Consider the following 16,044-nt stretch of genomic DNA (forward strand, 5'->3'; position numbering starts at 1 on the left):
CAAATTGCCCAGCTACAGAATCAAAAGCTAATAAATGTTCACTAAAGCACTGAATTTCAGAGTGGTTTGTTATACAACTGAAATAAGGGCCATTTACTGTCCCTATCTAGGCCAGTCCCTCACACAGATGAGGAAACTGAGACCTGGCAAGGAAAAAGACCTGCCAGGGTCACAAACCATACTGGCAGCAGTAAAAGGGGGAAAGCATTAGCTCACAATCCAGGAAACCCATTGGCTATGATAGTCCTGCTAGGATCACAATCGATACTTAAGATCTTGAAAGTATCTAGAGGATATCAGTGCTTTGGGCAGAATCTGGTATCACATTTCTTCATGATCTCCTTTTGTTTTTCAGAGTTTGGAAAGAAAAATGAAAACTATTGAGCAATGCAATGGGAAATGTCTTTTCTGGTCCCAGACACAGGGATGACGGGCAGGTATATGCAGGCTTTTGTGGATATGAACCTCTCAACTCAAGGGCCCAACTGTGAGCTTTCTTAGCAGCTGAAGTAGTTCAGGGGCTTTTCTGGGGCGCCAGGTTGGGGAATCCCATTTTTACTCTGTCCAGGATATTTCCTGGTGCCAGGGTGATAAAACAGGGCCTCTGGGTAGGGCAGATGCTCACAACTCTGGAAAGGGTCTTCCCTGCTCTTCTCATGGCCTCTATGCCTGGCATACTAAAGAAGCCCATGGCCCATGCTGTTGTACCTGTCCCCCCAGCTCTGAAAAGTGAGTGCCTCAGTAAAGCATACTGAGTAGTCCTTGTAGAGTCTAGAAATGTTATTACAGTACAATGGGCGCACAGCACTAAGCTCTGGGGACACAGAACACAGTGCCAGCCTTAGGTGTGATATTTACCAGGCACCAAAACCCCTTTGGACTTTGCCCAAGTTCCAGTCAAGGGCAGCAGTTCCCCACCTTGTACAGAGGGGAACATGAAGACCTACCCAGGTGCGCAAGTGGGTCAGCTAAGCTAGGCTCTGATGTCCTGGGTGCAAGGACAGATTGTAGGTTCAGGGATTGTAGTGGTATGTGCCACCAAGGGCTCTTCAAGGGGATGAGACCCTCCCTGTGGACCTAGCCCCTTCCTCTAGACACCCTCTTCAACTCTCCAACTCTCCAGATTGAAGTCTTTTGACCAGTTCCAAGGGGCTACTTTTCACTCCAGGTCTGGGTCTCTGACTGAAGGCCTCAGCCTCTAGCCTCTTTCCCCTTGCTGCCCAAGATCCCTGTGAAAAAACAGTGTCCTAAACCAAGACACAGAAGGGGAGGAAGTGGTGAGTTCTAGAACCATTTTAGAGCTGGGAAACAGCAGACTTAGAAACTGAGGCCTCGACCTACCACTGCCTGACCAAGTGGATCAAAACCGCTTGGCACTTCTACCACGAAGTTGCTCTCATGGGCACTGGCACATCTGACCCTCCCGAACAACCCTACTGGCCATTTTAATCCCCATTTTAGCCATGGAAACTAAGGCCCAGACAGATCAGTTTCAGGCACCCTAGACAATGCTCTCTCTGGCAGGGAGGAGTGAAGGAGGGAACAGAAGCGGGTGTAGCAGACCTGCTTTCTGGTTGGACAGGAGGGCCAGGGTACCTTCATGAGAAAACACAAACCATCCCATCTCAGAGCAAATTGGGATCCAATCTCTTTATTGTCAGGGTCCCCTCCCCGTGGGCCCCACCCTCCTCCAAACCTATAGAAAAACCCCAAGCCTGGGAGTGTCCTGGGGAGGGGAAGCAGAGTGTAGGGAAACTCTGTTCTTTGCCCTCTGGCCTGGGCAGTGCCAACAGGGAGGGAGGGTACATGAGAAGGGGATGCTGATAACTCCACCTGCAGAGAATGTGGCACTGGCTGGGACCCGTGAGGGAGGTGGTGCCTGCTGCCAGCTCTCCTCTGGGACCCGCTGGGGGTGGTTATCCAGGGGTGGGTGCCCTGCTTGAGGCCTGGTACAGTGTACGCCCTTCTCCTGCTGGTGGCCATTGCTCCTGTCAGACTGAGAAACAGACACAAAAGAGAGACTAAGGCTGAGAGGAAGAGCCCCTTCGTGCTCTTGATAACACGGGGTGGGAAGAAGAAAGAGTGGAATGGTGTTTGCTGTTTGCAAACAAAGATATGCCTGCACTCTGGCTTGGGCCTCATAACTTTCTGGCCATGAAACCTTGGGTGAATCTTCCCCTTCCCCAAGCCTCAGTTTCCTCACCTGAGTCCCCAGCACCTCTCCTGCAAACTGGCTTAACAAGGTAAAACTTAGCCGCCCAGGTAAAACAAACCACGAAGATTGCCTAAACTTAAATGTATGGTGGAGCATCTCATAGCATGAATGTGTCATGCGTATAGACACCTCTGCTGTTTGAGGCCCTCCTCCACCCAAGCCTGTCTTACTCTGGAAACGGCCCCCAAAGGAATGGGGCAGAGTATGGGCAGAGCTGCTGTGGCCTGGTTTCCCTCTAGGGTCGGGTAGAGCAGGGTGGTAAATACCAACCAGAGAATGAGCTTTGAGGCCCACACCACTGGGTTCAAATCTAGGCTCCACCAATTACCACCTGGGGATCTTGTGAGATACGTGGCATCTCCCTGCCCCCTTCAGTGCCTCAGGTTTCTACATCTGTTACACTGGCACAGTCACGACCTTGTAGGGCTGGGGTGCACAGGGCATTTCCTCCTGACAGGATCCTATCCCAGCCCCTAAGTCTGGCATAATCATCACCCTCTGATGATGAGCAGCTCCCTCTCCCCACTGTGCAGAGCCGGGACTGCAGCCACAGGAGGCTCCTGGCCATTTCTCACACACCAAGGACTGCCAGCGTTCTGTGCCTCTGATAAGGGTGTTCCCTCAGACACTTCTCCCTCAATCCTCAACAGGCTCAGCTACACATCACCTCTTCCACCACACCCCTCTATGAGCCCCTGGCTCTCCAGTCCCTGTCATCCTGCTCACACTGGGTGGTAATGGTTTGTCCTCCTCCAGTAGACTCAGAGCTCTTTACAAGTGGAGACAGGCAATGTAGCTTGGAGTATTCTGAGGGAACTCCTGTTGGGCGGACCTGGCTAGCCCACCCACGGCTGCCTGCTCTGCAACCCACCAAGCCCCTACAAATGGGCATGGCAGGATGTCTGGGGACGACAGAGCCTTCATTGCTGGGCACAGCACTACCCTGCCAGGTCTACTGCACCCCTCCCCACCAGGACCCCCGTACCTGCTTACTGCAAGGCCCCATCATCCGCATCTGTGTCCTGGCTGTGCTCCTGATAGGGAGGAGACAACAAAGGACCACATATCACTCGCTGCAAGCTCTGTCCTACCCTGGGGCCCAGAGCACATATGGCGACCACACTCAGAAAGGGGGAGGGACAGCCGAAGGGAATAACTATGGGACCAGTCTAACTAAAGGCTGGCTTGGGATCCCAACAGGGTAGTCTGAAGGACCCGCAGGAGAGAAAGGACCAGTCAAGGAAGTTCTAGGTGTGCCAGGGGGCACATTCTGCATAGAAAGACCTTCTTAGGTTGGAGCAGACTGAAAGCCTAGTAGACTGGTGAGCTCCCCATCTTAGGAGCATCGAAGCCTTCATTAGGGCCTCTATGGAGACTACTATGCCTGAAAGAGTAAGATGGGGTATCAGGCTAGGTTTAAATAAGAAGAGACAGGCTGGGCATGAGAAAGACCTCTCAACTGTTATGGCCATAAGCCTATCTGTCCTCACACCAGAACCCAGCCATGTGGAGAAAATTCACAGACCCGCTGAAGGCCAGGCTCCAATCCTGGCTCAACCCTTATTAGCTACAACGCCCCAGGCAAGCTACTTGACTCCTTTGAGTCTCAGTTTCTTCATGGTGTAAAATGTGGCAAGAGTAATACTTTGCAGAGTTCAGGGCTGCTGTTAAGGTTAAATGAAGTTAAAAAGTGTGAACTACAGGGCCTGGTGCTCAGTGTTAGGTAACTGAGAACTAGGCACACAACAGACATCTTATAGACTCAGAATCTGGTCTACTTTCCCGCTTAATATGAGCTCCTTGCCTCAGTCTGAAGAATTCCAATAGCAAACAGAGCTCACTCCCTCTTGAGACAGCCTGTTTTCATTCTGAGGCAACAATGGCTTTTAGAAAATCCTCAGGTGGAGTAGATATCCACACTCCCCGTGGCTTCCCCAGGCAAACCCCTCGTGCTCCCTGGAACTCTGCAGACCGTGTGTGTTTGCTTGAGTCCGTGACTCTTCCCTTCTCCGACTCATGTAGAAGACAGAGTCTAGAATGGGCCTTGGGCTAGAGAGAGGTCTGCCCCAGTCCTCAGTGGGATTTCTGACTGGCAGCTGAAATAGCTAAGTACTCCCTGTTCGTTCCCCCCTCTTCCTCACAGGACTAGAATCCCTGGGAAGGAAGGAGGGAGCTCATAGGACAGCCAACCAGCTCAGAGGTTCCCCTTCTCCCTGCAGCCCTCCTGCAACCAAGCGTGCAAAGTCCAGTCCCAGTCCCAATTCCCCCTGCCCCCCCACCGCATGCCCTCACCAGCTCTTCCTCGCTGTGTGTTAGCAGCCCCTCCTCATCACCGTCGTCTCGAGCCTTTGCTTCTCCCTGGGGCATGCTTGCCTCAGCAGCTGTGTCCTCTTGGGGGGCCGGTGGCCGGCTGCTGCCACCACTACTGCCACTGCCACTGCCGATGGCGCTGCCACTGCCACTGCCACTCTCGCCCTTCTTTTTGCCATCTTCAGGCGGAAGCGGGGGATGAGGGGAATAAAAATCAACCTGGGGCAGCTGCCCGGGGTAGCACCTTAGCGTAACCTAGGCCTCAGCACAGTGGGTCCAGGTGGGATTGGAGGCCACAGTCCCTCTCTGCCCCATGCACTGTCCTCCCCACACTCTGCCCTGTGCCCCTGGCCACTGATCTGGGCAGGGACCCTTGGAAGCTGACCTGGATTGGACTTCTGCGCCTCGGCAATCTGCTCCAAGCGACCCAGCAAGGCATCGATGTTGGACTTGATCTGGGCCAGCTCTGTCTTGATGGTACGCAGCTCACTGCTCTTTACTGAGAGTGGAGGGAGTACAGGGATGTCACCTAAGGGCTGGGAGCTTGACACTAACACAAGACCCTAGCCCCATTCTGTCAACTAGGAAGACAGGCCAGTGGCAGAAACTATCCTTGTCCACGGTCTTTTTCTGGCCAGGGAAAAGGCCTGAGCTGCCTGTGGCTTCCCCCTGAGACTTTCTGGAGGCCCTTGTGAACCTGGATCTCCCCCACCATCCCCGACCCCTCCAACTCTGAAAGGGACTGGGGATGGATAAGAATGGAGGTGTGTGGTGTGTACCTCTGTGTGCACCTGAGCAAGCATGTGTCTTTGCTTATGTTAGAGAGTGGTATCTGTCTTTCAAGGTGTGTAAATGTGAGTGTTTTACAATCAGATTTCCTGGGTGCCTGACCACGTGTGCACACCAGAATGAATGTGGAGTAGCGAGCCTGTGTGGACCTGTCCTTGTGCTTACTAAAGGAAAGATGACACCATTTCCTCACTGGGCTCCACGTCACAGCACTGGACTCTGTGCCTAACCCAAGACCCTCCTCCACAAATGTCGGTCTTTTCCTCTTAGAAATGCATGAAAATACTCACTTGGTTGTATTAGAGCTGCAGAACTGTGGGAGATTTGTTCCTTTATCTATTTTCCAATGTAAAAAAATGTAATTCTATTATTTTGCTAATGACAAAAATAAAAATTACCTAGGAAGAAGATATAGTCACTCACACTTGATCTTGGCTGAGCCGGTGGTGGTGATGGCTGTGGAGCGGGCAAAGAGCTTGACAGGTATGGTGGTTTTGACACGTCGGACCAAGGGGACTGTGACCCGGGGTCGCTTCACAGGGACTGCCCTGGGCACTGGCACTGGTGACAGGCGGCCCCGATAGTCGAAGAGCCTGTGAGAGCAAACGGGCCAGAGGCTGCAGCATGGCCTGTGGCCACCAGAGGGCACTGTGACTCTAGACCAACACATGTAGGGCTGGTGAAGGGCTGGGTAGCCTGTACTGTATACCTCATCCTGCTCCCAGTTAGGTCCTGAGGGTGAAGAGGAAGGGCTTTCTGGACCTCAGTGACCTTACTACATCCACCTTTCCTACCATTCAAGCTGGGTAAGAGCAGGGGAGGTGACAGGTGGTAATGGTTATAGCCCCATTCAACAGAGGAGCAAACTGACAACAGCCCCAGAAAGAAGACTTCCCTAGATCACCCTGACACCCAGTCCTGCTCTATTACCTGACCTACTTCTGCTCAGTCAACTGTACCCCGAGCTCTGGTCAGAGTTTGCAAATCTCCCTAAAGCAGTACAAATCCCCAGCTGGAAACAGAGAGGTGAGGGAGTGAGAGTCAATCCCTAAGCCTGCCTAAGCCTCAGTTTTCCCATCTGCCTAGTGAGGATGGCTACCCCAAACTCTGCGCCCCCCACATCCCCCAAGGCTGCCGTGAGGGTAGAGCATGAGAGAACTTGGTTAAAAACACACGTTAGAAGGTGTGATAGGTGAAGGGCCAGGGTACCGAGACCCTCAACTCAGGGGCCTATGACCTCAGAGGCATGAGGCTGGAGTCCAAGCCCCTTTCCTCATTCTGGGCCCCAGTCACCCCATCCTTCTCACTCGACTTTGAGGATGGAGGGGCAGGGGGCCCAGTGGAGTATCAAGGTTAGGCAGCACGGTCAGACCCTCTATACCAGACAGTATGCTGCACCCCCGACGCCATCACCCAGCCCTTTCCAGGAGGGCTTCTCTTCCTGATCAGGCAGAAACTCAGTAAGCCAAGTAGGGGTTTCTCCCACCGCTGCTGCTGCTACCACCTTTCTGCACAGAACAGCAGCCACAGGGGTATACTATGGGATCACTTTCCTGATGACAGCCAGGTTACCTGCCATCACTAGGCAATTCAACGCCCCATGCCTTGGTACTCCTTTGTTTAGGGAGCCCCTGCCCTGGGGTGGTGATGGCTGGAGATGGAGAGTCTCTGGGAATGGACCCAGTCCCAGACCCTGCATTTCTGCCCCTAAGGGGAGGGGGCGGCTCTGGCCTTGGTCAGAATCACTGAACCACAGAATCCCAGAGCTGGAAGAGACCTGAGGGATCACTTGGTACAAGCCCATTTCAAACTGGGAGGGGATTTGCCCAAAGTTGTGCACTCTATTCAGTGGCAGAGCTGAGATTAGCACCCAGGTCTTCTGATTCCCAGGCTAGGGCACTTTCCACTACATTGCACTGTCTCCTGAAACCACTCACAGGTGAGAAAACTGAGGCTCAGAGAGGTCTGTTCTTCTGGGACAGCCTGGGGCAGGCTGAGAGGGAGGGAGGGAGGGAGAGAAGCAGGAAGGAGGAGAAGCTTGGGCCAGCCCCCACCATGATTTCCACAAGAATGTGGCTGGTGCCATGGACGCTGGGGTCTGGGTAGGCTTGGGGGTGGGCCACAGCCTACCAGGGACTAATTCAGACCTCCAAAGGACTGCTGGCCTCTTGGCTATAAACATAAGGCTAAGAAGCTCAGACTGAGCTCTGAGGTTCCTTCAGCTGGCTGGGCACCTCAGAGAGGTAAGGAAACTGAACAGCAGAAGCGTGAGGGCTCAAATTCCCTGCACCTGGCCCTGTACCTGTTTTGTATTCCAACTTGCTACATTTATAGGTCCCCTGGCTGTCCAGTCCCATTGAGTCCCACCCCAGGATTAGGAAGGGGAGGGGCGGTCAGAGAGTTGGGAGACAGTGTGGGCTGGGGAGAGCTCTGGCCTGGGCACCTATAGAACTGGACCCTAGTCCCAGCTCTGCCACTAACTTGTAGAGCAGCCTTGGGCAGATGCCTGTCCACAACTCTGGGCTTCAGTTCCCAGTTGGAGGACTGAATGGGCTGCACCAGCAATCTCTCAGGACCCTTCCAGCTTGGCTGTTTCATGCCTGGGCACGCCCCTCCCCCGCTCACCTGGCGTAGAAGTCGTCCCGGTAGTAATCATAGTCAAAGCTGTAGCCACTGGGGAAACAAAGGGGAGAGGGCCGGGGCTTAGAGACGGCCACTCAGCCCACTCTTCGCAGGCCCTCATCTCCAAACACCTCCCCAAATTCTAGGCTTGGCATACCGTCACCACCAGTGTTCACTCCCTCTGTGGAAAGAGGAACCAATCCCACCCAGAGACAGACAAACAAGACAGAGCGCCCCACCTGTATATGGCAGATGCTGCTCTCTTTAGCCCCTTGGGTCTGTTGGGCTTTGGCTCTCCAGCCATGTTGATGTCTGTATGGAGGGAGAAGGCAGAGTCAGATGCTGACAGGATATCAGCACCCATACAAATATCACCCTCATGCACGTGTGCAGCAATTTATGTGTTTACATGAGATACACATGGACTTCGCTCACTAACATGGACAACAGGTGTCTTCACAAATTAGACTCATACCCACACATCACATGCATATAGTTGTTTACACATTCAGATACATTCAGATACATGCATGCATGCTCACAATCACACACACACACGGCCACGTACATCAAATTATATGCCTTCTCAAGTACACTCACATAAACGCATACATCAGACACACATCCTCACACATACGTTCACATATCCAGGAAATAAGATCACACACTCTCAACTACACTCAGACGTGGCTCCAACATCCTATACTTAACTGCCCATATGCAAATGAGCCAATGCACATTTACACAAACCTTCTACCAAACATCTTTATGCCTACAGCAGAGTTCAGCAAATGTTAGGACCTCAATAAATATTTGGTAAATGAATACATGAATATCTGCTTACACACTCAAGTATATTCTGATACACACATAACTCTACATATATACATGTAAGTAAAGTATGTGTCCACATATTCCCCACATGTTCAGTTACATCCACATACCACATATTCAGGGACACATATCCTTCTCAAACATACACAAATATACCGAAGTACGTGAACATATACAAACACTATACAGGCTCCAGGGCAGGCCTCCAGCACGGCCACATCTCATGTACATAGCACCGCGACCAAGAGCACCTGCTTCACCTTATGCTCCCAGCCCCTCCTCCTGGCTCTCAGAAAGGGTTCTAACCTAAGCCAAATGCAGCCCAATGTAAGAGGCTGTGCTAGTCCACTCTGTTCCCTTTCTCTGGGGAATCTGCATTTTAACTGGAACGCTTACACTGTGAAAGCAGGGACAGAACAGAAGTGTTTTCCTGAAACTTTTAAAATTTTCCCATACAGGCACTGATCTTATAGTGGGTGACGGTTGGAGAAGATAGAAAAGAGGATAAGAGGGAAGCTAAAGAATGCAGGCCAGCACCTGCCCAGGAGAAATCCAGGGGCAGGGCCATGGAGAGATGCTTACCCAGGGTCTGCCCAGCCAGCACCCGCCCATTCTCTCCCAGCACAGCTGCCCGGGCATGGCGCTCATTGGCATACTGGACAAAGGCATAGCCCTTGTGCACAGAACAGCCGGCCACACGGCCATACTTGGAGAAGATGGTCTCCACATCAGACTTCTTCACCACAGCTGTGTTGAGGTTTCCGATGAAAACCCGAGAGTTGATGGATTTGGGGTCATTCTTGTTGGTTACGTTGCTTGTCTGGATCTTCAAGGACATGGTGGCCACCTGAAGAAAGAAAGCCACTGTGAGGCTGGGAACCCGGATTGGGCTCAAGGGCTGCCCATGGCCCACAACCTGACTAAACTGGATTGCTTTGTGCCTTCCTACACACACGCCCCTACAGCATCCAGCTTCCCCATTTTTGTTCATTTCACTGGCTGCTGACCTCATATAGGTGTTTTACATATGTTCTGTCGTTTGGTACTGACATGATAAGCAGAATTAGGACATTTTATAAGGGAGGAAATGCAAAGTCAGAGGTCACAATGCTAGTGAATAACAGGACAGGGATTTGAACCCTGGTCTGCTTGACTCAATTCTTCTCTTTTAATTGAGACACTTGAGGTTTATTGGTTTATAACATTACATAAGTTTCATATTGACTCCAGTTCTTTCAAATCCACTCTTTCTTTAATGTTCATCTCAAATGCTACCCCTTGCAGGATCTAAAGTTGAAGATCTTCCACAGCTTTTCTTCTGATCCTTCAATGTAGAACCATGGTAAAGAGGTCACATGGTAAATGCAAGTAATGTATGCTCTAAAACAACTTCATATTAAGAAAATTGCTCAGTCTGATCCAGACATGGACCATGACTGTCTTTATTAGAACCAGCCATTTCGAAAAAAATGAGCTAAACCTCACTGAGCATTCACTGTGAGCTAAGGGTAGCATGCAATATTGAATAATTCCAAGACTCCATGAGTTCAACAGATAAGTGGATAATTTAGATGTGGCCCATATATACAATGGAATATTACTCAGCCATAAAAAGGAACTAAATTGAGTTATTTATAGTGAGGTGGATGGACCTACAGCCTCTCATACAGAGTGAAGTAAATCAGAAAGAGAAAAACAAATACTGTATGCTAACGCATATATATGGAATCGAGAAAAATGGTACTGATAAACCTAGTGGCAAGGCAGGAATAAAGATGCAGACATAAGAGAATGGACTTGAGGACACAGCAGGGAAGCAGAGGCTGGGACGAAGTGAGAAAGTAGCACTGACATACATACACTACCAAATGTAAAATGGACGGCTAGTGGGGAGCTGCTGCATAGCACAGGGAGATCAGCTTGGTGCTTTGTGATGACCTAGAGGGAGGGGATATGGGGATATATGTATATTTATAGCTGATTTACCTCGTTGTACAGCAGAAAACTAACACAACACTGTAAAGCAATTATACTCCAATAAAGATGTAAAAAAAAAAAAAAGACTCCATGAGTGTTATCATTATGCTTCATATTTTACCAAAACCAGACTCCAACAAGTTCATTAACTTGCCAGGAACAGGCATTCAAACCCAGGTCGTTGGTCCCTAAAGCCCATTTCTATCAAATTTATCACTCTCTTTCCCAGAGCTAAATCCACTTTAAATACAGTTGACCCTTGAACAACACAGGTTTCAACTGCATGGGTCCACTTTTATGCAAATACTTTTCAACAGTAAATACAATACTGAATGGTTCCCATGGTTGGTTGAATCCACGGATGCTGAAGAACCGTGGATGTGGAAGGGGCTGACTGTAAGTTATACTCGAATTAACCCCTGCATTGTTCAAGGGTCAACTGTACTACAGTAAGTCAGCATATTTATCTGAGAACTGTTTTTAATAAATTAATTTTTTAGAGTTATCCATTTTACACTTACTATTCAAATTCTGTCCCCTTTGCTTAGAGATACTATACTTGCTCTTTGCTCTCTATACTCAGGCAATGTTTTTTACCCCAAAGGGCTGTACAACTCTCTCCTACTCCCCTTCCTGGACAGATTATAATCTGGGCACAGGCTCCAAAGGGAAAGGGAAAAGGAAGCTCAATTTCAGTAGAAAAGGCCTACGTAAGCCTTGGCATTTATACTTCTTGGCCATCTTCTGCTCACCGACATGGGTTGGTGCAACTCCCTTTTGGAACACTCCTATCTTAAATAGAGCTATTGCAGAAGGTGCTGAAGAACCACCAGGCAGTATGCATAAAAACTCTCATCAGCTTAGGCTAACCATAAACACCTGCCTATTTACCTAATATTTTAGGGCATAGGGAGTTTCAAATTTTTAGTGAATTAGAGAAGAGCTGAGTATAAGCTGGGATATCTGTGTCTTTTGTCCCACTAGGTTTTAAAGACCCTTTTCTCCTCAATCCTCCAGCTTAGAAGTTAGCACTTTCTGACCAGCAGATGGTACTGTTTGCAAGGAAACCATACGCTGGACCTGAGAACGATTCTGGGGAAGAACCTGCTCCTATTATGGGCTTGCAGTAGCAAGGATACTACTCAAGTGTGTGTCATCGCAGGTAAAGGCTGAGGGCTGAGAGGGCACCACTACTGATGAAGGAGCTGGTGCCAGTTTTGGAGCTGGCGTGGGAAGACAAACTCTTCTGTTACTCAGTTTGCCTTTGAATCCAATCATAAACATTTATAAAGCAGTGAGGGACACAAAAGAGACTGCCCGTGAAAACACTTAACACACTGCCCATATGCAGAAAGAAACGCTCGATGTATGTGGGTTCCCCATTCCTCAGAGTTCTCTGACAATCCCTCTCCTACCTGGATGACAAGCCATTCAAAGGTTAATTCCTTGTGCATCCATGGGTATACAAGAAATTTGTGGGGCTCCTCCATGGGCATCAGATAACTCTCTCCTTTGAGCTATCTCCAGAGCTATCTCCTGGAGACAGCTCAAAGTCATGAAGTTTTGGCCCAGGGAGATGCCACCTGCTTTGGCTGGAGGGAGCCAACCAGGTCAGGTGTGTGGACCAAGACAGAAAAAAGAGAAGGGGGGGTTGACGGTTCGGAGATCTACTGACGACTGCTGGCTCTGCCACTGCCCTGGCAGGGACATGACCATCGCTGGGTTCCCTCAGACTGCTTCCTGTTTAGTAGTGTTAGTGAGCTCTAACACTACTGAACAGGAAGCACTGCTGAGCACCTGTGCTTGGTGCTATAGTGGGATCAGCATTCACTCCTTGGCTGGTGAGCAAAGTCTTTGGGTTTGCCTCTACCCAGTCTTTTCTCTCATCACCTGGGGTTTGGGACGATGTATATAAAAGGCCTTTGCAAACTGTGAAGCTCTTTATAAGATCTAAAAGTTACTCTGACTAGTTGAACATCTCTGTTCTACTAATATTGCCATTTCTGGGCCCATTCTAGATGAGGGTCAAGGTCAGACTAGAGCACATTCTGTACAATGCTAAGGAAAGGCAGTCAGAAGCCATGTCACACGGGGGTCAGTTTTCTGATCTGTAGAGAAGACACTTGGGAAATATATGTATGTGGTTGCCCTGCACTGCCAAGGAGAAATGTCTGCCTGAAGCATGCTCCGGGAACCTAACCGCTGTATTGCCCAACCAAATAGCCCACAATCTGCTTTCAAGGCCTGCACGCTCTTCAGAGGGCAGGCTGTGCTGCTGCTGTACATAATCTCAAGGGGTAGGTATCTCTGGGGGTTCAGAAAAGCTTAAGTATCCACTCACATGTCCATGAAGCTCCTCAAACTGAGGAATGGAGTTGGGGGTGCAAAATGAAAAGAAAGCATGCTCAGACTAGCTCTCCTAGAACTGCTAGGTTCAGTTACAGAATCCCAAATTCAGATACGGTCTTCCAGGTTATGAAAATACCAATTTGTTAGCCTCACTTATAAGTTATAACCTTTGAATATTTAGACACATGGTACATGGGTCTCCATCTATACTCTTGTTCTTCCCTGCAAATGTTAGAGGCAAGCTTGACAAAGTTGCACAGTAAATGCTCAATAAACATTAGGGACGAGGCAGTGAAGGTAATATCCCAGAAGGTGGTGAGAAGGGCTAGCTGTGGCCCTTAAGTAGGGGTATGGAGGAGTTGGGGGGACTACTAGAGGCTAGGGTTCCAGGCACCTTTTTCTAGCCTGTGACCCAAACACCCTGGTCTGCACACCAACCATCCCCAACTCAATCCTCTCCACACAATTCTATCTTGGCTCTTCTGGGCTTCCCACTAGGTTAGAGTGGGAGCCCTAGAAAATACTGACATCCTGTTCAGCAGAAGCTGGTTGACTTGATAAGCTATTTTCCCCCCTGGGCCAAGTTCTGCCTCACAGATTAGCTGTGTAATTGAGAGCAAGGTGTTTGTAGTCCCCGGAGGCCCCATGCTTAGCAATGAGCTAAGGAGAGGTGGGTAGAGGGATTGTTCTTGTGGAGGTGCGCAGGGGCGGGGGGAGCGGTGAGAATTCAAGAACCCAACTTGTTCCCACAGACTTCTGCAATGTCAGATTAGCAGGGACCTTAGTGAGCATGGAGCTTATATGCTCTTACTCTGAGGAACAGAGGGGAATGGACATGGCCAGGATGCCATAGCCAGTGAGTAGCAGGGCCAAGAACCCCACAGGTCCTCTGACTCTACGTCTAGGGTTCTTATATTTCATTTTTCCTTCTGGGCTGCCAGGAGACAAGTCCCCAGGACAGTGAGAAGCTTGGAGAAGGCAGTCTAGATACGCTGTGTTTGAGAAAACTGGGGACTGGCTCCCAAATAAATATCTTCACTTTTACCTGCTAAAACAACTGCTGCATAAAAGCTGGGATCTTAAGCTAATTAAAACCCATAGGAACACAGGCTTTGAAATGCAATTTACAGCTCAAAGGGATGGGCTGGCTCCTTCAGGCTAATAAGAAAAGAAAATTTGGCAAAAAACAAATCATTTTCCCCAGATGAAACATTTCAGATGGAAGCTATGTTTTGGAAGAGCCAAGCCTGAACATGTGGTAAAGTGACAGGGCTTTGTCAAGGCAGAAAAGCCCTAAAAGGTACCTGAACCCCTGAACTTTGAGTAAACGAGCCTCCCAGAGGGGCACCACAGTAAGAATAGCCTCTAATTACTGACTGCCAACTATGTGTCAAGAGACTTTACAAACCTCACCTTATTTAATTCTCACAACAGCCCTATGAGGAGGTAATTTAGATAGGGAAAGAAAGCTCAGAGAGACCAAGTAACTGGTTAACAGAGCAAAACCATAACTGGAACCCAGGTCTGTTTGACTCCAAAAACCTATGCATAGAGATGCCTTGGGTACTGATTCCCATTGTAAGAGTGTGTCACCCTGAGCCAGCCACACCCTCTCCTTGGTCCTCCTCACCCCTTTCCCTTTTCTACTACAATGCTTCGTATTTGCACAGGATTTTAGTAAAGAAAACCCCAGTTTATTTTCTTGAGCCTGACACTGTTAATCCCATTTTATAGATGAAAAAGCTGAGGATCATCAGCAAAGATATGGGACTTACTTAAGGTCCCCCAGTTGGTGAAGGGAGTAGCTAGGGGACTTGAATCCAGGCTTCTTGTTTGACACCTACATGCCACTGTCTCAACTATTCTAAGCCTGTGACTCTGCCTTATCAAACCTCATGCCCTCCCAATGCTGCCTATCAGGACCTAGTCTTCAGCCTGACCTCTGAGGCACTCAACCATCAGAACACCCACTTCTCCAACTCTGTAAATCCTCCTCAGCACTGGATCTCTGCTGCTCTTGGTCCCCATCCCCCACAACCAGTGCTATCTAGAGCCTCTCTCTCGGCCCGTTCTGCTGGACATCTCCAGCCTTATTCCCAAGCATGGGGATGAGTGGTCACACCAGCCTGTGGCCAGACCTCTGCCCTTAGATAACCCTGGAGCCCTCTGGGTGACTTTAAAGGAAAATAGCTATCAGTGATGGGGAGAAGCCAAGCAATTATACTGATCAGTAACTAGGGCCTCCTTGGTCCAGAGGCTCCTGGTTACCAGGTGGCTAGGGATGACAGAACATCTGTTAATCTCATTAAACTCTCCAGGCCCCAGCTCATTATCACTGCCCAAATGATCATTACTGGCCAGACAGGACTAATTTCCCAAGGAATGCTCTTTAGTTCTTGACCATTCCCACTCCCAAGAGAAATCCTAGTTCCCAACAACCTGAACACTGAGGGCCCCTGGAATGGGTGGAGAGTTTAAGGGGTCTAGGCTGCAGGCTCAGGAGGCTTGGCTCCGCTGCTCTTAGTCATGTGACCTGAAACAAGTCTCGTAATTTCTGAGTCTTATCAACCTATTCTGAAAATAGAAAGAATCTTTTTCCTGACTACCTTTCAAATCTGATATAAAAATCAAGTAGGCTAATTGATGTGAAAGTTCTCTGTACATCTGTAACATACTATAAATGAATAGGGGATTATACCTATTTCTATTACCCAACTCCTATCTCCTTCACTCATTCAACAAACATTTTTGAGTATTCTCCTCTGTGCTGGCACTGTGGAGGTGCTGGGGAACAGTGTTTATGGGCCTTGTCCTCTACTTGTTTTTAAGAAAGTCTTCTCTCCAGGAACCTGTTTCTTGACTGTTTCCTAATAACAAAAGAATAAACATGAAATAGCAGAAACGGCTCTGCAGTCAGACAGGACTGAGTTCTAGTCCCGGTCCTACCA

The 16,044-nt window shown here is 49.3% G+C and overlaps 1 protein-coding gene across 6 annotated transcripts in view; it reads right to left on the reverse strand.

The window, feature by feature from the left end:
• Positions 1–1,641: 1,641 nt before the first annotated feature.
• RALY (RALY heterogeneous nuclear ribonucleoprotein) overlaps positions 1,642–16,044 on the reverse strand; it is a 79,526-nt gene continuing 65,123 nt past the window's right edge. For 5 of the 6 annotated variants that reach the window (XM_060031038.1, XM_060031037.1, XM_060031040.1 and 2 more), the window contains 8 exons: positions 9,353–9,617; positions 8,176–8,248; positions 7,940–7,987; positions 5,738–5,907; positions 4,911–5,024; positions 4,508–4,704; positions 3,201–3,249; positions 1,642–1,996 (listed from right to left, as the gene is read on the reverse strand). In XM_060031038.1, the coding sequence (XP_059887021.1) occupies positions 3,205–3,249; positions 4,508–4,704; positions 4,911–5,024; positions 5,738–5,907; positions 7,940–7,987; positions 8,176–8,248; positions 9,353–9,608 (903 nt within the window). In that variant the 5' untranslated portion in view covers positions 9,609–9,617 and the 3' untranslated portion in view covers positions 1,642–1,996; positions 3,201–3,204. The remainder of the gene's footprint in view (positions 1,997–3,200; positions 3,250–4,507; positions 4,705–4,910; positions 5,025–5,737; positions 5,908–7,939; positions 7,988–8,175; positions 8,249–9,352; positions 9,618–16,044) is intronic. The other variant, XM_060031043.1, reaches the window with a different exon arrangement.

This window comes from Delphinus delphis, chromosome 15 (assembly GCF_949987515.2).
Source record: "Delphinus delphis chromosome 15, mDelDel1.2, whole genome shotgun sequence".
NCBI classification, from domain to species: Eukaryota; Metazoa; Chordata; class Mammalia; order Artiodactyla; family Delphinidae; genus Delphinus; species Delphinus delphis.